The 27,914-nt window shown below is 47.5% G+C and overlaps 1 protein-coding gene across 4 annotated transcripts in view; it reads right to left on the reverse strand.

The window, feature by feature from the left end:
- Window positions 1-3,166: 3,166 nt before the first annotated feature.
- Window positions 3,167-27,914, reverse strand: part of Fhdc1 (FH2 domain containing 1) — a 38,851-nt gene continuing 14,103 nt past the window's right edge. For all 4 annotated transcript variants that reach the window (XM_078022025.1, XM_078022024.1, XM_005337613.5 and 1 more), the window contains 10 exons: window positions 27,040-27,101; window positions 26,431-26,533; window positions 19,326-19,411; window positions 19,134-19,234; window positions 17,199-17,269; window positions 16,992-17,099; window positions 14,687-14,757; window positions 12,367-12,484; window positions 7,855-8,019; window positions 3,167-5,553 (listed from right to left, as the gene is read on the reverse strand). In XM_078022025.1, coding sequence (XP_077878151.1) covers window positions 3,562-5,553; window positions 7,855-8,019; window positions 12,367-12,484; window positions 14,687-14,757; window positions 16,992-17,099; window positions 17,199-17,269; window positions 19,134-19,234; window positions 19,326-19,411; window positions 26,431-26,533; window positions 27,040-27,101 — 2,877 coding nt within the window. In that variant the 3' untranslated portion in view covers window positions 3,167-3,561. The remainder of the gene's footprint in view (window positions 5,554-7,854; window positions 8,020-12,366; window positions 12,485-14,686; window positions 14,758-16,991; window positions 17,100-17,198; window positions 17,270-19,133; window positions 19,235-19,325; window positions 19,412-26,430; window positions 26,534-27,039; window positions 27,102-27,914) is intronic.

Consider the following 27,914-nt stretch of genomic DNA (forward strand, 5'->3'; position numbering starts at 1 on the left):
GCATGTCAATTAATCACATTTGGGTTATATATTTGATGCCAGTAGGTGTTTGGGGACATAACCCGCACACAAAGCTCTGGTATTTTCTGTAAGGTCTGAAGCATGAAATCAAAGTTTAATGAGAAAGTAAGAATGAGTTGAAATTTAATGGAAAATTCTATCAACTTACCAAATGTCTTCATTGTCAGAAGGGAGGTGGAAGGTGGAGGATACCAATGTTTGGAGGCAGACATTCATGAATTCGTGCACCTCAGAACATGAATTAAAAGTTCTATGGAAGCTGGGTGCAGTGGTACACACCTATATTCCTAGTGGCTTTGGAGGCTGAGGCAGGAGGATCACAAATTTAAAGCCAGCCTCAGCAACTTAGCAAGAGCTTATGTCTAAATAAAGGATTAAAAAATGGGCTGGGGATATGGCTCAGTGATTTAGTGCTCCTTGTTTCAATCCTTGGAGAGAGAGAGAAAGAAAAGAAAAGAAAAGAAAAGAAAGAAAGAAAGAAAGAAAGAAAGAAAGAAAGAAAGAAAGAAAGAAAGGTTCTATTGAAGTATTCCAGAACCTCTTCCCCAAACCCCCCATAATACATGGATATGCAGAATCTCAAATGAATGGTTGGGAAACCAGCCATTTTTATTTGAATCTTTGGGAGGACAGCTGGAACTCAGGTTCTTTGCAAAGACCAAGAAAAGGGCTGTGGGTGGGGCTGCAGGGGTGGGTGGTCAATCACTCTGGGCACAGCAGTGGTACAGAAAGGAGTTTGGCCTCCCAATCTGCTTATAACCCAAGCCAAACCAGGTTCTAAGTGTCCAGGGATCACGTAGCAACTCACAAACGCATCGCCTACTGTCTCGCCTGCGGATGTCTGAGCAGGGGTGTTCATTCCTCCAACCCACTTTCGGGCAGAGCAGGAGGTCCTCTAGCACTAAAAGGTGGCATAAAATCCGAGTAGGAGGTATATCTTACCCGTGATCCCCTCCTTTAAAAATATGCACCAAGGCTGCATTTCCAATGAAGCAACACCTCCCTCCCTCTCTGCTCATTCCTGAGCTAGCCACAGAGGTGAGCTGCGGTTTCCCAATGGCTCTCCTGAGCCAACTTGCAGGAGGACACAGGAGCAGATCCAGACTTGCCGGCCCCACAGAGATTACACAAATCCTGGCCCAACGTGGACTAACGCAAGCCCGTAGGAGGCACAGAACATTCCATCGCTGATCTCTGGGTCAGACGCATGCAGCATCCCTACAGTCTGGCACAAAGCCCTCTTCCGGAGCCCTCCACTGCAGGCGTGATGCCTGCTACCTATACCAAGAAGACACGCTGCCAACGGCTTCATTTTGGCTCTCAAGACTTTGGAGGAAAAGACTGCCCTCACCTCCGGCATCCCATCCCGCCAGGAAATTAAACATCTTCCCTGCGGGATTGTTGAGGACGGATGCATAGAAGAAGCTGAGATAAAACCACTCCCATAAACAGGAACTTTATTAAATTACCTATACATAAAAGCCCATGTAAACGGACCTTTAAATATATCCAAGTTCATCTTACACAAATTTCTGTAGAAACGTATTTACATTTCTCCCCTGTACAAATCATCTTTCCAGGCTTAAAGGCCGGTATCACCTGCTCACACAGATGCGCAGACGGCTGTCCCCAAGGCTGAGGAGAACACCCCTTCTCAGGAAGCTCAGCCTGTCCCCTCTGACAGCACCTCAACATTGTGTGGAACTTTCTTCTCGCAGCCCTTGAGTGAGGCCTGTTTTAGGGAGGCTGGGGGTGGTTGTTTCTGAGAGCTGATCCTGGGGCAGAGATGGGTCCGTGCTTGTTCATGTGACTCAGACCCTTGAAGCTGGAAGGGCCCCTAGAAACCATCAGGGAGGCCATGTCCCCACGTCTATGGAGGTATGCATGACAGATGCTCAGGAAGAAGCAGTGTCCTGCCAAAGACACAGCATCAGGACAGAGCAGAGACAGGGACCCTGGGGGTCCTTCTAAAGGGTCCTGATACCCATGACTTCCTTCATTGTTTCCCACCCACACGTGGACCCCATGTTTGGGATGTTTTGACTCTACCTGGTTAGAATGTGACATCTGAGTCTTTCTGAAACAGTGAAAAGCTGCTCTGGGCTCCCATCCACCTCTCCAGGAGCCCAGGACAATCTGCTCAGGGCTACCTTTACCTCCAACCATGACCTTCACCTTTGCAAATCAGTTTCCAATTAATTTGGGTAAAAGGCAACATTCCCCAGGAGGGACCTGTAACATTAGCCACAGGATTCAGCACAGATGCATCCAGGTCCCCAAGTCCATCCAGCTGCCAATGCTGCATCTAAAAGGTTTCACCAAGCCACCCAAAGTGAAAGGAAGCAACTTTTAAAAAACAAAAATGTTCCAAGAATTCCCCTAGTTCCCAAATCTCAGAGAGGAGTGAGATAGACATTGGGTAGGAATGGAGCTTTCTTCAAAAGAAAGGAAGCCTGAGTTTTTTTTTTTAACCCCCAAGACTTGAAATCAATTTCATTTTTTTTTCTTTTTCTTTCTTCTTCTTCTTTTCTTTTTTTTAATTTGGTCTGCTTAACAAATTAAAAAACTTGATTTGCGTTTCTCAGGACTTAAATACCACTCAGGAAGGAAGAGACGTCAATATTAGAAAGTATTAGAAGGAATCAAGAGGAGGAGCTGGGGAGAGTGGGGGGCCCAGGCTCCACGTGACCTTGGAAATGACCTGAGGGCTATGAGCAGGCAAAGCGGAAGCGGGGTGGGGGAGCCTCGGGGGACACAGGGTTGGTTCTTCCCGGTAACCAGAGCGAACACAGGGGACAAGCAGGGGAACCAGGATGGGAAGGACCAGCCCGGCAGAGCGCTGCTCGGCTCTGCACAAGCCACGATTCTCTCAGGGGCTGCACCTCCCCACCACAGTGCCCCCAACACTCAAGAGCACCCCATTCCATCACCTAACGGTCCCACACAAACCACCAAGGTCACACAAGACGGCAGAGGCCAGAGGCCTTCCAGGAGACAGAGCCAACGACAGCCAGGGCCTGCGAGGCCAGCTGCCAGTGGGGAGTGGTGCGTCCAGGTGGAACCTGAGGGGACGCAGGAAGGGACAAATATTTTCATGTTTAAGATGAATTTTTAAGCCCGGGAGGTATTTCACTCTGCAAAGGGAACCAACGAAAACATCATTTTATTTTTATATTAAAAAATAAGTCTTACATATATAAAAACTGGCCAGAAAAAAAATTCACTCGTTACATAAGAACGTCATCTTGTAGGTGGAGTCCATCCATCAAGGAACCTCTGTCCTGGGGAAGGAGTCAAGAACAGGGTCCGGGTGTGAGAGGGGGCACTGGGGTCCTGGCGGTGGGGACCTGCCTCTGGGCCCTGGAGTTGGCAGCAGCAGTCGGCAGGCAGGCGAGCCCACGGCCTCCCGCGCTGTACCTTTAGTGATTGGATCGTGCACAGTGGATGGCTCAACGTGTAACACAGACATTCAGTGTTGGCCTCTTCCCAGCAGTCAGTCCTCACCCTCTGAGTCCCAGAGGCGACAGAGACAGACACCCGTCACTTGTGCAATGGATTCAGGACCCTCCCCAGTGCGGTCCGACCCGAGTCCTTCAGTCTAAGGGAGGCCCTTTCCCCGAGCCCTCTGCCCTTTACAGGGGCCTCCGCGTCCGCAGCGGGGCTCTCGGCAGACTCCGGGCCCCTCTTGGGAACCCGGGCGCTGCTGGCCCGCCTCAGGCTGCTGCTGTCCTTGGAGGCCGCGTCCTCAGGGCTGCCCTTGACCCTCAGCTGCCGCTGGGACACCGTCCGAGTGATGCCTTTGGCCCCGGCAGGGGGATCCGTCCTCTGGCACCGAGAGGAGGAGGCCACTGTGTTTCGGGCAAAGCTGGGGACAGGGGGTGGGACGCGGGGGGCACTGGGGGCGGGCGGGGCCTTGGGCTCTTCCTCGGGGCTCTCGGGGACCTTATTCTCCTCGGGCTTCTGCCTGGGGAGGTTCCTGAGGGGCTTGGCGCTGGGCTTCTTGAGGGAGCCCCTGGGCTGCAGCGGGGGCTCCTTCCCCAGCCGGGTGCTGCTGCCCCGGGACAGTCGCTGCTCCTCGGCCACTGTGGCCCCGGCCCCCGTGGAGGCCCTCCTGGGCGACGTGTCTGAGGTCCCCTTCACGGAGCTGCGGCGCGACAGTGTGTCAGTGCTGCCGGGGGCGTCCCGCCGGGACGGCTGCTCGGGCCGCTTCCAGCCCCCGGGGGCCCTGCTGGCCCTGGCTATGGGCACCACCTTGCGCATGCTCTCGCTCTCCGAGGCCGTCAGGGTGCGCACGGGCTTGGGCGCCGCCCCCGGGCTCCGCCGGGCCGCTCCAGGCTTGGCGGCCCCCGGAGACGCCTCTTTGAGGGAGTTTCTCTTTGGTCCTGCAGCGTCCTTCCCTTTGCTAGGTCTGTCCCTGGGAAGGTCACCCTTGGGGCCCGGCTCGCTCTTCATGGAGAGGGGAGAAGGCGCCTCCCCCGGGGTGCTGGAAGCGGGGTTGGAGGACACGGAGCCGTCCCCTTCCCTCTCCTCCTCGGGCTCGCCCTGCCCGTGCCTGGAGTCGGCTCCCTCGGAGCAGTCCAGGGTCAGCGAGCAGTCGGTGGTGTCCGAGACACACCATGGCGGCCCGGGGTCCTTGCTCTCGGGCTCACTGCTGCCCACAGACGCCACAGCTGCGCCGCTGGGCTCCTCGGGGGCAGCCCGGTCATCCTCCGGGGCGGGGCGGGGTCCTTCCTGGGGACCTCTGCCCACAGGTGTCAAACGGTCACGGCCAGCACCGAGGGACGGCGGGTTCCCGTCACCCAAAGATGCGAGCTCCACGGGGCTGAAGTCACTCAGGGTCAAAGGGGATGTCTCCTCCAGGACCTTGGGACCCTGGAGGCTGAACTGGGCCAGCCCTGTCACCAGCTCATGCTCCTTAATGCCCAGAGCCAGTGGCGGGAGTGGAGGGGCCCAGGCCGGCCCCAAGCCCACGGGCTCGCTGTTCCTCTTCCGGAGGAGGCCGGCCCCTGCGCGTGCGGCTCGGGGGGAAGCAGAGGCAGGCTCCTCGGGCTGCGGGGCTGGAGGCTGGCTCTGCCCAGCGGAGGGCAGCTCGGTGGCTTTCTCCTGGCCCTCTGGAGCCCGAGGTTCTTGTGCCCCACTAGGGCCTCCAGCCCGTGGTTCTCCAGGCTCCATCCAGGCTACCAGGGGCCGGGCCTGCCGGGGGCCCCTCCGGGGCAAGCTGTTGAACTTGTGGAGCGCCTCGGGGCTGCCGGCGCCGCTCTCCAGGAAGGTCAGCAGCTCGCGGTCAGCAGAGGTGCCCAGGGAGAGGCGGGAGCGGCGCGTGTTGGGGGGCCGGTAGGAGGGACTGATGGGCCTGGGGTGCAGGAAAGGGCTCAGGTCCTCTGCACCCTTCTTGGTTAGCAGCTCGACGTCGTTCTCACTGCTGCTCCGGGCAAACCCGAGCTCCCCGCTCGCCCAGGAACGCCTTTTCTGTTCCTGCTCCTTCAGCCGCTGCAGCTGCCTTAGCTCCTGCACCTCCCGGTCCTGGTTGTCCTGAAGGGAGGGAGGAGAAGGCAGCGTGAGACGCGGGGCCTCCTGCAATCGCCAAGCCACCTACCCTAAGACTCAAAGAGAGGGACTTGCGTGGAGGACAGCCCTGGGTCACATCCCACGCTAAGAAAGACTGTGCACTGCTTTGTGCATATGCAGGGGTGCAGGCGGGTGGACGAGGACCTCCCAAAGAAACGCAGGGATCTGGCCCAGGGACTCGCCACCCTGCTCCAGCCATCTGTCTACAGGTCTCCTTCCTGGGCTCCACTTCCAGCTCTCCAGCCAATACACTGTCCCTTAAGCATAGGCTCCGATTCCACATATGGACGCCACCTCAACTCCAAAGAAAGCCAACTTGTTCCCACAATCAGGGAAGAGGAAGAGGAGTGCATAGGCTTTACAAATCCTTCCACCTTCCACCCGGCTGCAGGGCGCCCAGTCCCTTACAGAGAAACTGAGTCAGAACCAATCACACCTCATCCACCTATGCAGTTCATTTCCAGCGGTCCCTCGGCATCTGCAGGGGACTGATTCCAGATCCCCATGGGGACACCCAAATCTTAGTTGTAGGGTTTGCATATAACCCATGCACATCCTCACATATACTCTAAGTCACCTCTAGACTAATTATAATGCTCAGTGCAATGGGGGCATTACGTAGGCAGTGGTTATACTGCGCTGTTTAGGGAGAAATGACGACAAAAGGGCCTGCACTCGTTTGGCACAGATGTGCACTTTACAGAAAAATACTTCCAACTTGTGGTTGGTTGAATTTGCAGCGGGAGAACTGTGGAGTGGAGGGCTGGCTGCATCCGTGTCACAAATCATGGCTCTCTTTTGGGTTGGGAAAGCCATGTAATCATGTAATTACACGGATCTCATGACCCAATTCTGTTATTGTTAGCAGTTTTTACTTGAAAATCAATTTCCTCCTACAGTAGACTTTCCAAGTTTCTGTGAGGTTCTGGCTGGAGACTCTTGGCTCCTCCTTCAGCTCTGGCCTAAGCCTCCCCCAGGGTCCCTAAGCCTCTCCAGCCTTCTCCAAGGTGGTGCATGGTGAGGTGGGGCCAGGTCCTGGCTTTCAGGACAGCTGGGAGACAGCACCACGCAGGTGGCTTCACAGGCCTGTACAACTTGGATGGGAAGTGAGGGCCTCAGAATGTCAGAAAGAGTCAATCTGGCCTCTGCTATCCTATCCCCCACCCCATGACCTCCCACAGCTGAGCTCACTGCTTGGACAGAGGACAGTAAACGTGGCTACCGGCTGAGACTCCTTCTAGCTGGATAGAGGAAGGAGCTAAAGTAAAGCTGGGCTTGAGAGAAATGTGACCAGTTCCCCCAGGAAGCTGGCTGGGGACAGGTCTGCATGCAGGGTAGGAGCACCAGGCTCTGGGTTCCATCCCCAGTACCAACTAAGTTAATCAAAATAAAATACAGGGCAAGAGATGACTCAGAAGTACCTGGCTCTCCATCGCCACCTAATAAGAAGGAATGTGGGATTCTGTTTTAATCAACATTTTGTTAAAAGCCTGACTTGCAGCCAGGCATGGTATTGCACGCCTGTAATCCCAGTGGCTTTGGAGGTTGAGGCAGGAGGATGGCAAATTCAAAGCCAGCCTCAGCAACTTATCGAGGCCCTAAACAACTTAGCCAGATCCTGTTTCAAAATAAAAAATAAAAGCGATGGGGACGTGGCTCAGTGGTTAAGCATCCATGGGTTCAATTCCTGGTACCAAAAAAGAAAGTCTGATTTGCACAGTCAAGCTACCCTGAGCATTTCCCGGCTTTCTATTTCACTGGAGATCACTGGAGTGGGTGGTTGAAGGGTACCAAGTGTGGCCCCTGTGCTCAGGGCAGCAGCAGCTCCTTATGGATCTGGGAGTGACCGTAGGCTTTGCTGGCCTTCGTCATGACACTAGGCATCTTCCAATCATCCCACTGCAACAAAAGTGTCCCTGAGAGTGGAAATGCTCTTCTGGGGAGGGGCTGAGTAGGACATTAGGATCTTTGGTAGGAGTGTAAACGTGTGACCTCCATCATGAAGTTTGCTAACGAGATGCTTTTACTGTGGGTGTTGGTGAGGGGCCAGACACTTGGTGATATGGACCCTGCAGGTCTGGAAAGGCAGAGCCCGGCCCCAGCCAGCCCAGCCCGGGCCTGTCCATGCCACCTGGCCAGATGCTCCTGAAACCATGGAGATGTTGAACTCTCTTTCCACCACGGGGAGAGGACCAGGTCGGCAAGAAGAAAAATAAACATCCAAACCACTCTGGAAAGTGTGCAGTCGTCACCAGCCAGCCGTACCTTAACTGCTTTGTTGAATCTGGTACAGAAATCTCTGAATATCTGGAAGCACTCATCCAGTTTCATGGTTTCTTTGTCTTCACAGAAGAAATCTATAAGTGTGTGAGCCTCGCCCTGCAGCTCCTGTTTCCAGTACTCCAGCTCCGTCAGCTTTTCCAGCGCAAACTGCAGAAAACAAACAGGAATACACTGAAATAAACAGGTCAGCCGAAGAGGCGGGGCTCTGTCTGCTGCCTGGGGAAGACCGGCTCCCAGGGCTCCATTTCAGGTCTTGGAGAAGGGAAGGCTTATTGTCAGGCCACTGCACTCAGAGCCAAAAGGAAAGTAAGTCAACCCAAACAAAGCTGAGCAAGCAAGGTGACCTGCTCCATGAGACCTAGGGGCACAGAGCAGACTGAAGCTAGGTGTGCATGGGGTGCGCCTCAGGTCCCAGCTACCCAGGAGGTGGAGATGGGATCGCCTGACCCCAGAGTCTGAGGTCAGCCTGGGCAAGACAGTGAGTGAGACGCTGAAAAAAAGAGAAAAAGAAAAAAAGACTGATTTAAGACCTTTACTCTGTAGAATGCCACTAACAAGTTTTCACTTTCAACGTTACTGAATAAATTCCTCAGGTGTACGGGAGGTTGTATTAGAAAAACTCTCAGTGACGTACATGTCTACAATCCTAGCAAATGGGGAGGCTGAGGCGGCAGGATCTCAAGTTCAAGGCTAGCCTAAGCAACTCAGTGAGACCTGTCTCAAAATTAAAAATAAAAAGGGCTGGGGGTGTAGCCCAATGGTAAATCGTCCCTGGGTTCAACCCCCAGTACAAAAAGCAAAGCAAAGAGAAACTCATTCTACACCAGTTCTTCCTTCCATGGAAACCGACTCGTGCTAGCCAAAGGTTTAAAGTGAATTTGTACTGACAAGGTGTCCCTTTTGCCCTGCCGAGAGGGAGTCTAAACTTAATTCCAAATAAGATCTGTGGGGTCTGTGTTGCAGGACTGAAGCCCTCGTGCCAAAACTAGGGGTGCCACCTGAGTCAGCTGGGAAGCTCTGCCAATCATCCAGGCTTGCACCCCATGTGTGGTTAATAGGTTTGGGGAGCACCCTGCACTGATGTTTTAGCAACAGTCACCAGGAGATTCTGGAGGGTCTCAGGGCTAGGAATCAGTGACCCATACAAACCCCCTTCTCCCTGATTTAGTTTTCCTTGTGTGTGCTTCTACAATACCCAGGCTCCAAGGCCTGATTCCAGTGTGGCAGGAATGAAGGAAGCTTGCTTCTCCCAGGGAGATCCCAAGCCTTTTAGGATAGGATCTGCCACATCAAAGGGTCACGGGGTGCAGCTCAGGGACCTCAGGTTGCGCTGTCATGAGAAGGCAGGGTGGTAAAGGGGAGACTGAAGCCTTGTGATCCTTTCTTACTTACTGGGTGTATGTAAAGAAGGGATGGAGCAATCATGTTACTCCATGAAATCCCATGTATCACGCTTTGAAGACAGAGTCGCATTTGGGCAACATGTTTTGGAGTGTGGGGGCCACAGGCCTCCAGGAAGGCGGTCGCTGCCTGAGCACGCCTGGTGAGCTACAGACCCAAGAGAAATTCCTTTACGGCTTGCCACTTCCCACCCGTTCTAACCACTTTATCTGCTCGAAGGCCCTTTTCTTAAACCAAACACATTCTAGAGGTAGTAGGAAACCAAAACTATTTAGGAAACCAAATACCAGAGAGAACAACCGTCTGAGTCAGTAGCTCAAGGCAGTATGTCCCTTGTGCTGTGTTTTCCTTCATGGAGAGGAGGGTATTCATGCAGGGATAAATCTCCACCTGTCATTCTTATGCAGGGGGGTAAAGGGGAGTCCCGCCAAGAACAGCTCAGCTGCAGAAGACAGGTTTCCCAACAGAAATCTACCCAGGGGCTCAGCTCCACCTCGTAAGGCTCATCTGCAGAGCCTGTGGGGATCCACGGACACTGGAAAGGGAAGGCCTCAACGTGCCCACGTCACCCCAGCCCTGGGCAAATGGACCACACAGAATGTGGACCTGAAAAATCACCGTGGCTGAGTTGCACACCATGAGTTCAACATGCTTGGGGCACAGTTCAAAGTTGTGCTGGCAGAGGACAATGACAAAGACATCAGCAGTTGGAGTGTCAACCAACTTTCCATCTCTAACTTGCCTGCTATGGACCAGAGTCCCACACCAGCCTGTCTCACCCAAGGGTCAAAATGCTGATGGGATCTGCAAAAAGATGCATCCCTGTCACCTTTCCACTCAGAAACCTTAACTGGTCCCTCTGCTTAGCCTCCCAAGAAGCCCAAGGTTCTCAGACTGGTGCTCAGAACCCTGCACAGTCCGACCCTGACCTACTTAAGAATTTTCATCTCACTCATCTAAGAAGTTGAGTTTAAGAAAGAAAAAGCCATGGCTGTGTGGCATTTTTTATTTAGAGATAAATACAGCTACCAGGCCAGGCGTAGTGGCGTACACCTGTAATCCCATAGCCTTGGGAGGCTGAGACAGGAGGATTGTGAGTTCAAAGCCAGCCTTAGCAATGGCGAGGCACTAGCAACTCAGTGAGGCCCTGTCTTTAAATGAAATACAAAAATAGGGTTGGGGATGTGCTCAGTGGTCAAGTGCTCCAAGTTTAATCCCTGGTACAAATAAAAAGCCCAACTAAACAAACCAACTAAAAAAATGGCTACCAGGACTGGGGATGTGCTCAGTGGTCAAGTGCTCCAAGTTTAAACCAACTAAAAAAACAGCTACCAGGACTGGGGATGTAGCTCTGTGGTAAACACTCTACCTGTGTGTGTGAGGCCCTGGGTTCAGCCCCTAAAACTACAAATCAACACCACAAAAACTAAAACTAAAACCCCCACAACCAGGAAGAAGAGTTTAACTAGTTAAAACAAGGTTGCCAGGAGGTGACGAGAAGGAAGAGCCATACTTCCTTCTAGACCTTTCTACATCAGGACTTAGTATTAGACAGAAGCTAGGGATACAGTTCAAGGGAAAGTCTTGCCCTAGCATGCTCAAGGTCTTTGGTTTCACTCTCAGCATCACAAAAAATAGAAAAAAAAATTGGTGTATGATATTAATATTTAAGATAAGAACTTGGGGGAACAACCACACTTTTTATTTTGTTTATTTTTTGTGGTGCTGGGGATCAGACCCAGAGCTTTGTGCATGCCAGGGGAGGGTTAATCTACTAGACCACAACCTCAGCCCAACAACAGCCCACACCAGCACGTCTCACACAAGGGTCAAATCTTTCCTTCCTTCCTCTTTTTTTTGGGGGGGAGGGGGCAGGTAGCAGAGATTGAACCCAGGGGTGCTTTATCACTTAGCCTTGTCCCCAGCCCTTTTTAATTTTGAGACAGGGTCTCCTAAGTTGCGATCCTCCTGCCTCAGCCTCCTGAATCACTAGGATTACAGGTGTGCACCACCAGGCCTGGCCCAACAACCAGAATCTTGATGGGTGCGGGTCTCATTCTTGGATTCCTGAGCTTGTTCTATGCAGCTGACAGCACTCACTACTGCTCTGTGTCTCTGTGGTCCTGCTGCTGCTGGTGGTATTCGTTCTGTTTTTGCACTTTGAGAAAAATGTGAAGTAAGGGAAAATTAGCATTTGGTTATATTTGAAAGCAAATAGAGAGCACAGGTTGAGTGATTAAAAAAAAACAAGCTTGTAGGCCAGTGTTCGCCGACAGGAGCTGAAGCTCAGAACACTTTGACAAGACCCAATCAACGAGTGCAGGCCCTGGTGTCCGACCTTGGAACGCGCTGCTCCTGTCTGCTGTGGAGGCAGCCCAGCCGCAGGGATTCTGCCTTGTGCAACTCACAGCACCAACAACCTTTAAGGCAGCACCCCGGTTCAGAGAATGCAAAAGCGTGAGATGGTGCCACTTTTTTTTTTAATTAAGAAGATAAAAGAAGTATGTCAGACTATGTGATTAGTGAGTCACAATGAGCTGTCACAAACATGTCCACTCGGCTGTTTTCTGTTGATGTTATTCGAACAGCTCCCGACACACCCTATGGGGTTGTTGTATTTGGGTGTTGATAGGCACGGGGACGGGTGCGCGAATATGTATGCTGCTCTCATTAGAAATCATGCCAATATGCAGCTTGTCTCTTCCATATAAACAAGGGAAGGAAGAAGAGCCCGAGTCCTAAGTGTCTGGTTGAGTTCTGCAGAACTCTGTGCTCTTGTTCAAAAGCTGATTGGCTTCGAACCCAGTCTCAAGTTGCCAGGCACATTCCAAACATAAGTGCCCTAAGCTGATGCCCACTCACTACAGTCAGGAGCAAGGGGGTCACACACAATGAGCAGCCATAAGCAAAAGCCACTTTCCTAAACTAATACCGAGCTTTAGACCACACCAACATCTTCTGTAAGAAACAGGCGTCGAGAGAGATGCCAAGTTCCTGTACTAACTTGGGGGGAAACATGAACCACACAATCGTCAGCAGCCCTGGGGGGAGATGAGATCTGAGGGCCTGGGGACTGCCTGCAGTCCTACGAACCTGGAGGAAGTCTTCCATCTGCTGACGGAGCTCCGCGTCCCGCTGGACGTTTTCCTTCAGCGATCGCGTCCTGACAAAGAGCGAGTGCAGTTCTGCCTCCGTGTTGTCCAGAGACAATCTAAAGAAGAGAGCGAGAGTGGGCAGCGGGCACGAGGAAGCCCTGGGTCAATGGGAACATCAAACAGGACCCCCAGCCGGCCAGCCCTGGAAGCAGGAGGGGAGAGCCGCCCTGGGTGTGGGTCTGGGAGTCCCCACACGTTGTTTCAGGAGGCAAGTCCTTCCCAAGAGCACACCCCGGCTCAGAGGAGCCTGTCACTCTGTGCTTACAGGGGAGACAACCAAAACCACAGGCCTGTGAAGAGGCTCACAAGCTGATGTGAGCACGTTCATGCAACAAACGGGAAAAACTAAAAGCCACCAGGGCCCTGGAGACACGCGCTCTCCTGGGGCTGGAAAGCTCTAACCCAAGAGGCCCAGCCACAGATGCTGACAGCCCCAACATAACTCAGGGTCCCATAAAGACACTAAGCCCACCTCTCCCTGCTTCACACAGCGAGGCTGCCTGAGCTCTGCTTCACAGAGAACTCAAACACAGCCAACAGCCCTGCAAGAAAGAGGTTACGTGGACTGCAATGCTTCGAATCCCTAGAGCAAATGAAGATTAGTGGAACACGAAAGAGGGTCTTGCAACCTGGCAAAGTGAACAGGTGAAATTTATAAATGAAGCTGCGTTCATGCTTCTGTCGTCGACACTAACTTAACTGTGCAATGAAACTTTCCACCTTAATTGGTCCTGGATGCCCATCTGAGATCCAGCTGTACTTCACCTGTGTATTCACCTTCCTTTTCACATAAACAAATCTCACTGAAAAGGAGTCTTCTACGACCATGTCTAGCTAAACTTCTGATCCAACTCAGACCAGAAATCCCCTTTCAGGAAAGGTGGCGCTGTAATTCCAGTGATTCAGGAGGCTGAGGCAGGAGGATGGCAAGTTTGAGGACAGACTGGGTAACTCTGTGAGACCCTATCTCAAAATAAAAAAAAGAAAAAGAACTGGGATATGGTGTAGTGGTGCAGAGTACCCCTGAGTTCAGTCCCCAGTATGTAAAAAAAAAAAAGATAACTCCTTGTATTATCTTTTAGAAGGTCTCTATAGTCAGAGTAAAAATATTCCCACGGATTTCTTCTAGTAATTAAAAAGCAAGACAGTTTGTGACTTCTAAGCTATCCATTCTTCTTGGAGAATAATCAGGTGATCTGTAAACATGAATTATGAACTGTTTACACCTTTGCACTGATAATCCCCCTTTGGGAAAGACATGTAATCTGTGGTGAGATGTTCACAGAGTCAATAACAGTGAGATACTGGCCAATGACAGGCTGTGAACTATGGTTCACTTGTTTATATGCATATGGCCCGGCTCTGTCACAGCTGGCTCTAGTCACTCAGGTAATAAGCACACAGTATGAACGGGGCTGATGCAAGGAGCGGTGCACTGAGCCAGCTCCTGAGAGCCAATGTGGGTGTCTCTCCCCAGCTCTGCATTCAGTGACTCTGTGTCAGCAGCCTGATATCTGCTAGGTCCCAGTATTCATGGCATGGAAACAAGCAAGTGCTACAAACCAGGGCTTTTTTTTTCCCCCTCGTAGAGAACTAGTTATCAGAAGCATTTACCTTGGAATGACTATGTCCTATATGTTGAAAAACTCAGGACTCAAGATGGTACACACACAGAGATTAAGCCTGCATTAAAGAAAGCATGCTTCCATATTAGGGTTAGAAGCAAATTAGAGTGATGTAATTAGAGCTTTGTTTGGGAGATACTTTCTCTGTAAAGTTGAGTGACTAGTTTAAAATCAAATCCTTTCAGAGTTCTTGGTATGGTTCCAAGCCCTTTTAATGCAATAGAAAATAAATGTACCATGTTAGATTCTACAAGGAAACAGCGATGTATGGCCCTGAAAGTTTGACTGATACAAACCAACTCCCAGGGTAATAAGCTGTGTTGTTTGAACCCTATCTTTTGGGTGTGGAAGGATTTGAAGTTCTTAATCCATATATATTTTTTAAACTGATGACATTTCATTAGAATAGACTAAAAAACTTTTAAAAGATAAAGGTTAATTACTCAAAACCCCCAAATTCCAAGGCACACACACACATCTCTGTTAAGCAAATAAAAAGAAGGCCTGCAAGTTTAGCAAGGGAAAACTTTTAAAGTTCAAACTTGAATCCCAAAGTTGTAACTGCTCAGTAGTTTCCCCAGAAGGGAGCTAAGCCAAGCAGTTTTCCCAGCTCACCGCCTGCTTCCCACTTACCTAGCAGTCTCCTGAACATGATGCAGCTTTCCAGAAAAGTTTAGAAGGTTGGCATCTTTCTTCTGGGCTTCCTGAAACAAGAACAGATTTTTTTTTTCTTTCCCTCATTGGATGGATAAAACTGGAAGGAAATCATCTTCTGAAGGCTTAAAGGAACTGTGAAATCACTGCTCATTTTCAGCTTGCAATGTTTAAAGCAATTCATTAACATATGAACTCTGATCCTCTTGGTAAGATTTTCCAGAAGTCTCAAGATACATTTAACTCCCCAGAGCAATCATGAAATGCAATTCATGAAATGCAATTCATGTGCACGGGGACTCAATGGAAGGAGGTGGCAGCTTAGCAGGGCCCTTTGTTTTTCAGAGAACCCAATACCTCCTGCCTAAATACCACCATACCTACGAGTAGCCTTTCCATGACTGGGATGCCTCGGCTGCTAAACCAGTTTGCAAACTGAGTTTAGTCAGAAGGTACTCAGTCCTGGAGGCATGTGGATTCTTCACCTGGGGGGAGGGTGAGCAGAAGGCAGGTGGGAAGGAAGCCATTACTGACCCAGGAGACTTGCCCTCGTGGGCAGCGACCTAAGTTAGTCAGAGCCATTGGATGCATGGATCTGACAGAGCTTGGGTGAAGCACCGTCTGCAATCCGTGCCAGAGAAGGAATAGTTTCTTCTTCTTTTTTAAAATAATATGAGATGAAATGCAGAGAAATTTTTTTAATATTTATTTTTTAGTTTTAGGGGGACACAATATCTTTATTTTATTTTTATGTGGTGCTGAGGATGGAACCCAGTGCCCTACCACTAAGCCACAACCTCAGCCCCCAGATTCTTCTCTTAATGCCCTGAACTTCTGAATAATGTACTCAGGAGTAGAGGAGGCGCTCAGGGATATAGTGCTTGCCTAGCAAGCACGATGCCCTGGGTTTCCTCCCCAGTGCTGCAAAAACAAAAGAAAATTAGTATTGAGTTAAACATGGCCCTTTGTCCTCAGAAGAACATAGTAACAGTACTGTGTGTTATTTACAGTACTCGTGTTATTTATGGAGTGCTTACTATCTGCCAGATAGTCAGCCAGGCCCTCTATGAACCTAACCTCCTTGGGTCCTCTCAATTATATGTTTTTTTTTTAATTTATCTTTTAGTTATAGGTGGACGTAATACCTTTATTTTATTCTTACATGGTGCTGAGGATCAAACCCAGTGCCTCATGCTTGCTAGGCGAGTGCTCTCTCTCTCTGAGCCACAACCCTAGCCCTCAATTGCCTGGTTTTGCGGGCACTGTCACTAACCTCATCATAAGATTGAGGGTCTAAAGATTTAAGTAGCTTGTCTAAGGAGGTTTAAGTAGCTGTCCGAGGCTATTAAAGGACAGTCAGAACCCCCCATCCTATCTGTTCTATCCTGTCCTGGAGCTCACACTGCAAACATGCACAGAGCTTCCTTCCCCAGATTAAAATTGTGTCGGAACAAGGGAATCAATGGAAGAAAACCAAATCATTACAGTTAGTTGAGAGCATCTAACCAAAAAGAGAGAACTGACCATGGCTGAGTTTCTACATTGCACTTAGCTATTCTAACATCACAAAGACCCTGTCCAAACAAGAAGCCAGCACCGGGGTGTACTCGGTGGCACAGCATGTGCTTAGCATGCAGGAGGTGCTGCGGGTTCCGTCCTCAGCCCCCAGAGAAGCCACGGATGGGGTCAGTCCCCATACTCTGCATAGCAGGAAGGCACTCTGACACACAGCTCACAGAAGAAAGGAAAGGGCAATCTCTTTAAACACAACTGGTGACAAATCTGGTCTAGTGCACATTGGGAGTATGTGCATCTTCAGTCCTCTATTATCTATTCCTAAGGCCACCATTGTCCCCAAATAACCAATTTCCACAAAGATATACCCCTATTTCTAGTTCTCTCTCCTCTCCAACCCAGCCTTCACAGTACCTTTTGTCCTGAAAATCAAAAATCTGATCATGCCATTATGGTGTGCACAAACCTCTATTGGCTTCCCACTGCCAAAGCATGAAACCCAAATTCCCCATCTCTCACGCCTGACACCTGACACCTTCATGACACGCTTCCCAGCTCCTGGCTTCACCTGTTCCACTTCCCTCCAGCCCTATAATCCTCAGCTGAGGAATTCACACATAAGCAAATAAGCCTCCTGCAAAGAGAACCCCCTTGGACCTCACCATGCCCTTCCCTAACTCAGTCACCATCTCATTGTCTGGGAAGACCTCCCAGCCTCCAGGCGGGGCTTCATCCCCGGTCCCTCTCCACATCTGTCATTTCCACATACCTGTGCGACAAAGTGCAGAAGATTCATCCCAGGTTTGTTGGATTTTGTGTCTGCCAATTTGAGCAAAGAAGATAGTTTAAATCCTACCGCATTGCCGGCATACCTTCCCTAAAGAAGGCGAAGCAAGAGAGAGAAACCAATTATGCCTTGAAACCAACATGAAAGCTGAGAACACAACATTTTTAACTTTTTCTGGATCTTACTTACTGCATTCATGATGTTCCCAGCCTGGAGCACCAAGTGTAATATTGAGTGTAGCTCCTCACAGGACATCAGCTCTGTCAAAAAGAACACATCAGAGTGTCTCAGAGGACTCTTCCTCCTCACCAGCACAAGACAGTGGCCAGGTCCAAGTTCAAGTGTGCCTGAAGCAAGTGCTGACCTGCAACTGCATACAAGGACTGAACAAACAAACCAAGTAGCACATTCCACTCCAAACCAAAGGCACACTTGCTACTGGCAACCCATGTCATCCTGTTTGACTAGGGATCAGATATGCACGACAGTTAAACATCACAAAAGGGCTCACTAAGGAAAAACTTCAAGCAGTGGAAAAGACAGAAGCCTAACGAAAGGCCGTCCTCGGTGTTATAGGAACTAACTTTCTTCTCCTCTGTAGTTAGTTAATTTTCTTTCCTTCATGTCAACTAGTTTTTGAGACTGTGTTTATGGAACATGAAAATAAACAGCAAGCAGCGTTTTGCTTACCAATGAGGTAAGAAGAGATAAAAAAAAATAAACAAGCTGGGATGACATGTAAATGACTTGCAAAGCACCAACCCCTGGGGCCCTGGCACTCAGGGCATCTTTCCATTTTATTCAAAGCTGTGCATTTAATTTGGATTGGATGAAGATTTTAAGAAGGAAGCTACCTCTGTAATATCCCGGCTAGAGAGCTCCCTATTACCACCAAATCTCTTGTATAGTTATGGACAGAAACTCAACAACTAAATTTCTAAAATATATTTGAAAAGTTAAAGAGAAAACTTGATCCTCAAAATTACAGTATATACAGTCAGTCAAACGTTACCTATGATATTTTAAAGTTAATATTCTCCTGTACAAGCTACTTTTGGATCACTGACTATATTTCGTTATCTAGGAAGGCCAGTTTGGGAAGGTCACCCAGATAAGAAGCATTTCTGCCGTGCCCACAAGTTTGCAACGTTTAATATGAAAACATGCTTTTCCATCACTATTTGAACAGAAAGAACAAGTTCCTGCAACAACCTTGGTATAGGGAGAAATTTTAAAAGTCCTCTGAACTGGAGGAAGAATAATTCTTTTTTTTTTTTTTCATTTTTAGCATCCTCTCTGAAATGAAGAAAATACTGTGGGCTGAAGAAAAACCTTTATCTTAACACAGGAAAACCAAATAGGAATAGACAGCCCTACATCAACAACTAGTAACTCAGAAAACGAGATGGAGGAAATCAGGCCGGTGCCGAGGACACCAGGAAGCGGAGAGCCAGGGAGGAGCCGAGCAGGGGACAGCTACAGTGCCGTTGTGGGCCGTGTCCCCAGGGCCACATACACCAGAAATGAAGGCCCCAGTGCCCTGTGAGACATCAGAACGACTCCGAAAGGAGCCTGGACAGGCAATGATTTAGAGTTGTTCAAGAAGTGACAATGACCAACTTGCCCCTTTCAGACTTCAGTGGCCCGCCAGATGCTGGGTCTGGAGAGGGTGCGGGTGGGAAGAGATACCACAGACCATCAACGTCACGAACCAGAGGCCCAGAGAGAAAGTCTGCTTCTGGAAAAGCTAGGGACAGACACCCACAGAGACCAGAGAAGGGAGGAGACACAGCTGGGCCGGGGTGCAGGCCTTGTGTGTGCCCAGAGACGCTGACCACAGAGAGGGACAAGAGCCAGTGGCAATCAGCCAGGCTTATCCTGAAGCTAAAGATGGAACACATGTTCTTTAATGGGAAGATAATAGGCAAATTATTATTCATTAGGAGAAAAAAGGTAAATGGAAATGAACTTTAAATGTATCCCTCGTTAACAGCTCATTTCCCTTTTTAGGGTGTACCAGAAATGGGACTTTCCATTTCTAATTTCAAGTATAGTTTTCTAAAAAATAAACTACCAGCAAAATTGATAAAAACAGGCTGTATGCAGGTTCATGTATTTACTTACCTTTTGTAGCAGTTCTTAAAATTGTTATATCTGTGTACAGGGAAGAACAGGAGGGTAAAAATTCCTTCTTTAGCACCATGGCTTCAATCCGAAGTGAATAGCTGAAAAATATAAAAGGTTGAACGGCTGAATTCGACATCGGCTTAGAAACCTTACTCTGCACAAAACAACCATCAGTGACTTCATCCTTACTTTGGCACCTGAATTAAGCAGTGCAGAAAGGAGTCTGCCAGGGAGAGCTTGGACACGTCGCCACTGAACGTTTTCAGCTTCTTCACCTGAATGACAAATGGAAAGGGAGTCAGGAAAAAATCAGTTATGATTAAAAGTCAAGATTATTCTAAATTTCATCTCAGAATACTCCTAAGAAAACAGGATTTCAGGGCTAAGTTCAAATTAATAAAAATGCAGACCTTAGGAAAGACAGAAAAGGCAATCATCTTGGCTACCACTTTGTTCTTTCTTTCTTTCTTTCATTTATTTTGTATTTTTTTGCATGCTTGGTTCCCAGGTGTTCTGCCTGCTAGGTGAGTCCTGCCCTACTTCTTTGTTTTTTAAAAGAAAAAAAATGAACTCACAAACTTGAAGGACATGAACTAGTGTTGCTCGTACGGATGGAGATAAACAGCGCCAAACGAAACACAGAGCTGAGGCGCCAGAGTCCTCAGGTAGGTTACTACAGGGACGCACTGGGAAGGGGTCTGTTGTGAGGATGAACATTCCCTGGGAGTAATAATCTGGACGTGAGATCATTGTTTGGAAGAAGGAAGAAATGACTGGAGAGTCATTACAACACTTGAAATACTAAGTGGAAAACAATCTTATTATCTTAAGTATTTTGGATAGAATACACTTGGCTGCTTGGGGAAAGTCTAACACAGATTGCTCCACGGGCCATTTCCACTTCACATCTAACAGCTTATAGGAAGGGACGACTGCGTCTTTTTGTGGTCCTGGGGCTGGAAGCCGGAGCCCGGAACAGGCTTGGCAAGGGCTCTGCCACAGAGAATCCAGCCTGGATCATGGTATCCTGAGGCGAGTAGGTGAAGACTCCCCGCTATGATGGCCATACTCACAACAGCTAGGACGCAGAATCAGCTAGGTGCCATGGAGATGGAGGGATAAAGAAAATCTGGTGGACATACACCATGGAGAACTACACTGCCTGAAAGAACAAAATCCTGTCCTTTGTAGCAAAATGGGTGGAATTGGAGGACGTTAAGTGAAACAGGCCAGAGAGTATGTCCGCTATCACGTGTGGAGGCTAAAATGGGAACCTGAACATATAACACTGATTAGCAGAGACTGGAAATTGAAGCTTGGAAAGGGGGATAAAGGGAGCCTGGATCTGATTAGCTCATGCTGTATACACGTTATCACACGGAACACCACTAATATGTATAACTAATACATCTTAGTCAAAAATAAAACATTTAAAAAAGATTTCCCCCTATGAAAAGTCCAGTATGCACCGTAGCATTTCCATTTCAATAAATTTTAAAAAGGGTATCCATGACCCCCAACTTCCCATGCACACACCTGCTACCCACACAGGAAAAAGATGAAAGCCCCTCATACACTAGGCAGCAGCCCCCAGGTGAATGCCACTTTCTTTTGCTGCTCATTTTTATTACCCGAAATATATATGCATTGCTCTTTTAAAAAATCATGCTAAGTGAAATTTTTAAACACACAAATATTCCTTCCACCTTAATAAAACAAAGAAGAGGAGTTCTGACAGAGGTGTATAGCCCAACAGCTAGCAGGAGGATGTGTAAGCAAAGAGAAAGTTCTCCAAATACATCACAGAGAAAAATCATGCCTTCCCCACACAGAAAACTGATTGAGCCAACGGTAAAAGCACTTCTAAGGCCACTGTTAATAGAGCCTTCCAAAAAAATTCTTTATGGTAAGTAGTACCTTAGTACTCTTGGTAAAGTACATAGTCTGTCTTTGTAGGTACCTGTTGCCTGTAAGTACCTACTACTTTAAAATTCTTTTTGTGTGTGTGTGTGTGCTGGACTGAACCCAGGACCTTGTGCACACTAATCACACTTTCTTACCAAGGAACTACACCCCAAGCCCTATTATTCCTTATAAAGCTTAGTCTCTTCCATTCCCTGAATTATGATTAATAATATGATTTTAAGTCCTTTCAAAAAATAGAAAAATAGGACATTCAAAAACAAGTATTTTTCAAGCCAGGCACAGTGGTGCATACATATAATCCTAGAGATGCAGGAGGATTGCAAGTTCAAGGCTGGACTTTGCAACTTAGTGAGACCCTGTCTCAAAATAAAAAAACAAAAAGGGCTGGGGATATAGCTCAGTGGTTGAGCATTCCTGGGTTCAACCCCTGGTATCAAAAAAAAAAAAAATTTTTTTTTCAAAGATCTACAAACTGAAACATCTACTTTAATCATTTGAAAATATAAAATGTAACAGAGCAAAGTCACATCCTAGTGTTATGTCTGATTCTTAAGACTTCTTTTTCTTTTCTTTTTCTTTTTTTTTTTTTTCCAGTGGTACAGGGGATCCCAAGGCCTCATGAATGCTACGCAAATGCTTTTTCACTGAGCTGCACCCTCCACCTTGATTTATTTTTATTATTTATGTATTTTTGCAGTACTGGGGACTGAACCCAGGAGCACTTTACTACTGAGCTACATCCCCAGCTCTTTTTATTTCACTTTGAGAATAGGTCTCCCCAAGTTGCCCAGGCTGGCCTTGGACCTGAGGTCCTCCTGCCTCAAGTTCCTAAACTGCTGGGATTACAGGCATGAACCGCCCACTACACCTCGCTTTTTTTTTTTTTTCCCCAACAAGCAGAAAATACACATTTGTAAAACTGCATCTGCCTTACCAACAGAGCTACAAAGTGAATTTACCATTTTTAGCCTTCACAAATGTCAGGGCACTGGCACTTCTGGTTTAGCTAAACCGAATCTGTGGCTGGTTTCTGAACTGAGAAATCCCTAGGATGAATTCTGATCCCTTCTGAAACAGAGTCTAACAAATTGCTATATATGGCCAGGGGCAGAAGGAGGCTGTGCCTTTTGCAAAGATCCTATATGCAGCACATACGAAGCTTCTGGAAATAATGGCACAGATTTTAGTGTGAAGTGTAAGAACAGGTCATGCTAAGTAAACTTGGTAAATACTTCCATTAAACATGTGCTAAACTGTATCTGAGCAATGAGGAATCCCCATCACTCATGTCAAAGGCTAAAATGTTTATAGATTTCAAGAGAATGGTGACGGAAAGACAGTCTTATTTAGGCCAGGTGTACAGTCCCTCCCTCTATTTCAAAAAGAGATTTATGTTCATTAAAGGGATTACTGCACCTTCCCAACGGTAGGGAAGTAAAAGAGAGGTGAACAAACCCTATAATTATTATGCATTCTCGTCATTATCAAAAAGCATTTATTAAACACTGTTAGGCATAATTTTGTTGGCTGGGCCAAGAGACTCTCATTAGGACCCTGGCTGGGCCCAGTTTCTGTCCTATTAGCCAGAGCACGCTCCTTATGGTCTCAAGCTTGAAGTGGCAGGACTCCCCACAAACGCACCCACCTGACAGAAGACCCTCCGCTTCCTCCCTGTCATCCCCTCCTAACAGCAGCAGAGTAATAAAGAAAGAGCAAATGAACACGTCCAGGTGCCGGGGTGTGGCTCAGTGGAAGAGCACGTGCTTGGCAAGAGCAAGGCCCTGGGTTCTATCCCTGGCACTGGGAGGGGGGCCTGGGGAGAGGGAGACCAGAGGAGGCAACTCAGCATCCCCCAGGGAACACAGAGAGTTCCCAGCACCTTCCAGCACTGGACCCTGACACTGAGATGCGGATGGGGCATCAGCCCCTTGGCCGAGGAAGGGCTCGCCAGGCTCGGTGGGGGTGCCCACGCCTCCTCCCACCCCCTCTGGGGCACGGGCACAGGTGGAGCAGAGCCCTCGGGTGCGTGCACTCCTGGACCCACCTTGCTCTGCAAGTGCTAACCACACACTGCAGGAAAGATGAACAGACACGTCAGAGAAAAGATCTGTGAAGGGCAGAGAAATTCCTGACAACAAATTAACCTTGGCTTGGCTGGCTGGCTCCTCCACCGAGAAGGCAGGAGAAAAGGGCTGTTTCCGCTCATAATTTCCAGCCTGCTGATAAGATTATAGCATTATGCGAATGACACTCACACCAGGGCTCTGTGACAGCAGGTGATGAAGAGGCTGGGAGGCCACAGGGTGCAAGGCACAGCTTTGACAACCTTTGCCCTTCCTTCCTCAGGGAGGTGGTGGAGGGTGGCAGAAAGAACTGCTGCAGGGCCAGAGGGATCAGGGTTAAGTGCACCCCTCCTCTAGGGCCCAGCAGTCATGGGACACCGTCTAGCCCGTGAGAGCCCTGGCTTCTCGTTTGTAAAATGAGGAAGGAGTCTGTTAAAATGTCACTGTAAGATTTAAATGAAAAGATATATAAAATAACCACAACTATAATTGATTGACCTCCTGTGTGTGCCAGGCACCGGGCTGAGCTGAGCACTTTAAATACACTGCCACTTCATTTCATTTTGCTATGTCTGAGCTGGGCGTTGGTGATACATGGGGGGGTTGGGAGGCTGAGGCAGGAGGATCAAAGCCAGCCTCAGTAACTTAGCCAGGCTCTAAGCAACTTAGTGAGACCCTGTCTCTAAATAAAATATAAAAAAGGGCTGGGGATGTGGCTCAGTGGTTAAGCACCCCTGGATTCAATTCCTGGTACCCCTCTAAAATTTATTATTATTATTATTATTATTTTGCTGTGCCTGTGCCTGGCACACAGGACATTCACTAAAGGTTCAGTCCTATTAGTGCTGAAAATGAGCCCAGAACGTCACCCTGCAGCCTTACTAAATGTGGTGACACACACACTTATGCATTTATAAGCATATTTCTGCCACATTCCTAAACCTCCTTTGCTCGGCCTTGCCTCATCCCTGGCCTCATCCTCATCCTCCAACATCCAGGAGACCAAAGACTTGGCTCTGAGTCTGGGTGGTGCCAGGGCCACAGAGTGTCTGCACCAAGGCAATTTGTCCTTGGTGGGGGCATCAGTCACCGGGTGGCTTCAGCTTTCTCTGACAGCACAGATCCCAGAGTGTTTAGGGAGGGGCGTCCTGGGGACTGTCAGGGTGGGGAGGAAGCTCCCAGCTGAGCGTGGAGGGTGTGGTGAGCCAAGCCAAGAGTCAGTGACATAAACAAGAAGTGGGACTGGGGGTGGCCCTGCAGCAGGAGGGTGGGGGAGAGCCAGCTGGGGTCTGGTCCCTTGGCTGCAAAGATGGCTGGGGAGCCCCGGCCAGCGTCCTACTTCAGTTGGCTACGTGTCAGGGCAAGAGGGCCTGGGGACTCTGGCAGACCTGGGTGGGTTTTCCTCATCTGGCCCTTAACATCCTTCCTTTCTAATTAGATCCTACATTCAACTAAAAAATGATTTTCTCAAAGTTTTAAAAAGAGTTCTTTAAAAATGCGAGGGGTTTGACAGCTCATCTGCTTCTTTGAAAAAACCCCTTTGCATTTTCTAATCACTTTTTGAATTTTAAATGAGAGATGAAGATGTTAACTAAAATCAGGTTCCACCTCCCACCTCTTCGTGGCACGAAGGCGGCACCCTCCCTCACGCCCAACTTAATCATTTAGTTAGACATTTAGCGCGTTTCACAGGCACTGTCAAATTTGATTCTTGCTTAAAAAAAACAAAACCAAAAACCGATGAGGTCAGTTAGGAGGGGGTATAGAAAGCAGTCCTAAGGAGGAGTCAGGGAAGAAGCCCAAGCAGGAATAATATTTCGAAAGCAAATAAATCTCTTTTTGTTTTTCTTTTTCTTTCTTTCTTTTTTTTTTTTTTTTTTTTTGCAGTGCTTGGGATCAAATTCAGGGCCTTCTGCATGCTAAGCAAGTGCTCTACCCCTGAGCTGCATCTCTGGCTGGAAAGCAAATAGATCATCTTAAAATTCACATTAATTAAGCTCTATTCTTCATCAAAAATAAAGGAAAATATCATCATGGATTTGGAAGGTTTTATAAAATTATTCTGTTTCTTCCTATCAAGCACCTAAGAAAGAATTACCAAAAAAAAAAAAAAAAAGAAAAAGAAAAAGAAAAAGAGAGAGAGAGAGAGAGAGAGAGATAGATAGATAGATAGACAGATTAAGGACTGTTGAGTGTGCCATGAATTAATCTGGAGTTAGGTTAATTATACTTAATTTGCAAACAAAAAACTTGAGGTAAAGATTGAGCCTCAGATTATTAGAGATACCCAGATAAAACTAGAATCCGGTTACCCACTAATCTACACTTGGCATTAACTGAACATCAACCAATGTAAAAGAAAAAGCACAGTTTTATCTCTTTTCTTGTTATTAATGACGTTAAAAGTCAAGCTCCATAAATCATGTCTGGGAAAAGGAGCTGGGGTGAGGAAGGGGGATCCAGCAGTCTGGGTGAAAAGAATAATTTATACAAAAGTCATCTCTTTTCCTTAGAAAAAACATCACCCTTTATTTTTACTTACATAGACAATATATTTGTCAGATTCTATGCTGTTTTATTTAAATGTTTATGAGCACATGTGTAATTTCCTATTGAATTTTTCATCAAAAATAAAGGAAAGTGTCATCACGATTTTGGAAGGTTTTATATATAAAATTATTCTGTTTCTTCCTATCAAGCACCTACCCACTCAATAATTAAGTTAATTTGATCCAAACAAAATAAATAACCTTTATATTATGGTACTTTTAGCTACCACAGCAATTTCTACTTTTCACTAAATTAGGTGACATGATGTACTAACAGTTCACACAGCTCTCCTAATTACAGAGCATCCTCCAAAAATGATTGTTTCCTTTTTCTCTTTTTAAAAAAGTCTATGTATTATAACCCAGGTTCACCCTAGGCAAAGGTCATCTTTAGACGATGGAAAAGAAAACTCAAAAATTTATTGAGCTCCCATGTGCCAAGCACCAAGCTGGGTTTAGTCATCTCGGCAGCCCAATGAGGTAAGGGTCATTATCCTCGTTCTACAGGTGAGGAGACTGAAGTTCACAGGAGTTATGGACCTTGCCCAAGGTTCTCCATAAGGTATGGCTTGACCTGAACCAAGAGACTCTGACTCTGTGGCCTGGCTGTTTCTATTGGGTCACCTTTTATATTTATGGGGGAAAACTCTGGCTCTGGGCAGAAGAGTGCCCTTCCCACGTGAGTTCTGACACACGCAGAAGTGCCAAGATTTTCTCGTCATTCTTCACACCCAAAACACACGCTAAATTCCTTACCTCTTCCAACTCTGGCAAAAGCTTCAGAAATTCTCGCAACGTCTCTGATCCGTAATGCTCACTCTTTCCTTGATGAATATCTTCCACAATGGACTGAGGAGACCTTGAAAAGATAATGAATCACGTTCCATGTCACGTGCTTGGAGTGTCAAGAGGGAACAGGTCTGTGGAAATTAAAACGCCTCCACCCTCCTTCCCATCCCAGCTCCCTCCCAGGTTCCTGGAGTCGTCTCTGGGGGAAGTAAAACAATCCCCTTCGGCTTCCCCAGAATTCCTACAGAGCCCCCTCCTTGTGAGTGCAACAGCAATTTGCCTCCTCAGTCCAGTCTCCACTGAAGGAGCAACACTAAAGATGAATCTAGAACTTCCATGACACAACTGGCCTGAACGGTCAGTCCTGGCAATTCTCCCGACTTCAAGCAACTAGATTACGCTTTGACAGATACTAGCGGGCTCATCAAGCACTGCGTCTAAAAAGGACCAGAAGGTGTGAGGAATGTCTTTCACTCATATTGAAGTTGAACTTCAGCTGGGTCACACCCACAGACTTTGATGTTGACAGCCTGGATACAGATGACTAAAGCTTGAATGTGCGCAAAGAAATCTTACTTCTTAAATTGCTTAAGAAATATCCCAATGTTCATGTTCCGTTTTGCATCTAAGATGGTAATCTGGAAAAAAAACAGAGACACAGAAGATTATTAAAGTACAAATAAAAAGAGGAAAGAAGAGAATCAAACCCTGTCAAGATACAATACTAACAAAAGAATAATTATCAACTCATCAATCTAGTGATTAATAAACTTAATAATTTTATGAATATATTATTGATATTATCATCTTTCCAAACTTTCTACCCTATATTTTTAAAATATAATAATGGTTTTAATATTGCATAGTTTTTAATATATGACATATCTCACAAGGTAGGGTACCTTTTGATATAAATAAAATATGATAAAGCTATTCTAATGTATCAGATTTAGGCTGCAATATTTAAACTGTTCAAAATTAATAATACAGTAGGATGTTATCAGACTAGAAATTTGAATCTTTTTTTTTTCTTCTTTTTGGTTGCTGAATACTGAACCTATTTCTATCTCTGGAGGTAAATGCATGGAGGAAAGATAATCTACAATGATGACGATTTTTTCCATTTGTTTTTTGGTAGAGGGAGACTAGTTAAAATAGGAATGTTGTTATAATCCTCTTCCTTTCCAAATGTATGTGATTCATTGTGAACAAAAGAGAGTCAGGTTTCAGACTAAATCTCTGGGTCTGCTTCTAAGTTTATAAGCAACAGCGAGACTGGAGACTGTTAACCTACGTTAATGTCACTTCCTGGCTATAAGGTTAAATTTTTACATGAGTATGGGTGCCTTCTTTTGAAGACTAATCTTAAACAATCACATTATTTACCAACCTACGGGTTTATTTCGTGTTAACATGATCACCTGCCAGCCATAAAATAAACTCCTAAGTTA

The sequence above is a fragment of the Ictidomys tridecemlineatus genome, chromosome 9 (genome assembly GCF_052094955.1).
Source record: "Ictidomys tridecemlineatus isolate mIctTri1 chromosome 9, mIctTri1.hap1, whole genome shotgun sequence".
In the NCBI taxonomy this organism is placed as follows: domain Eukaryota; kingdom Metazoa; phylum Chordata; class Mammalia; order Rodentia; family Sciuridae; genus Ictidomys; species Ictidomys tridecemlineatus.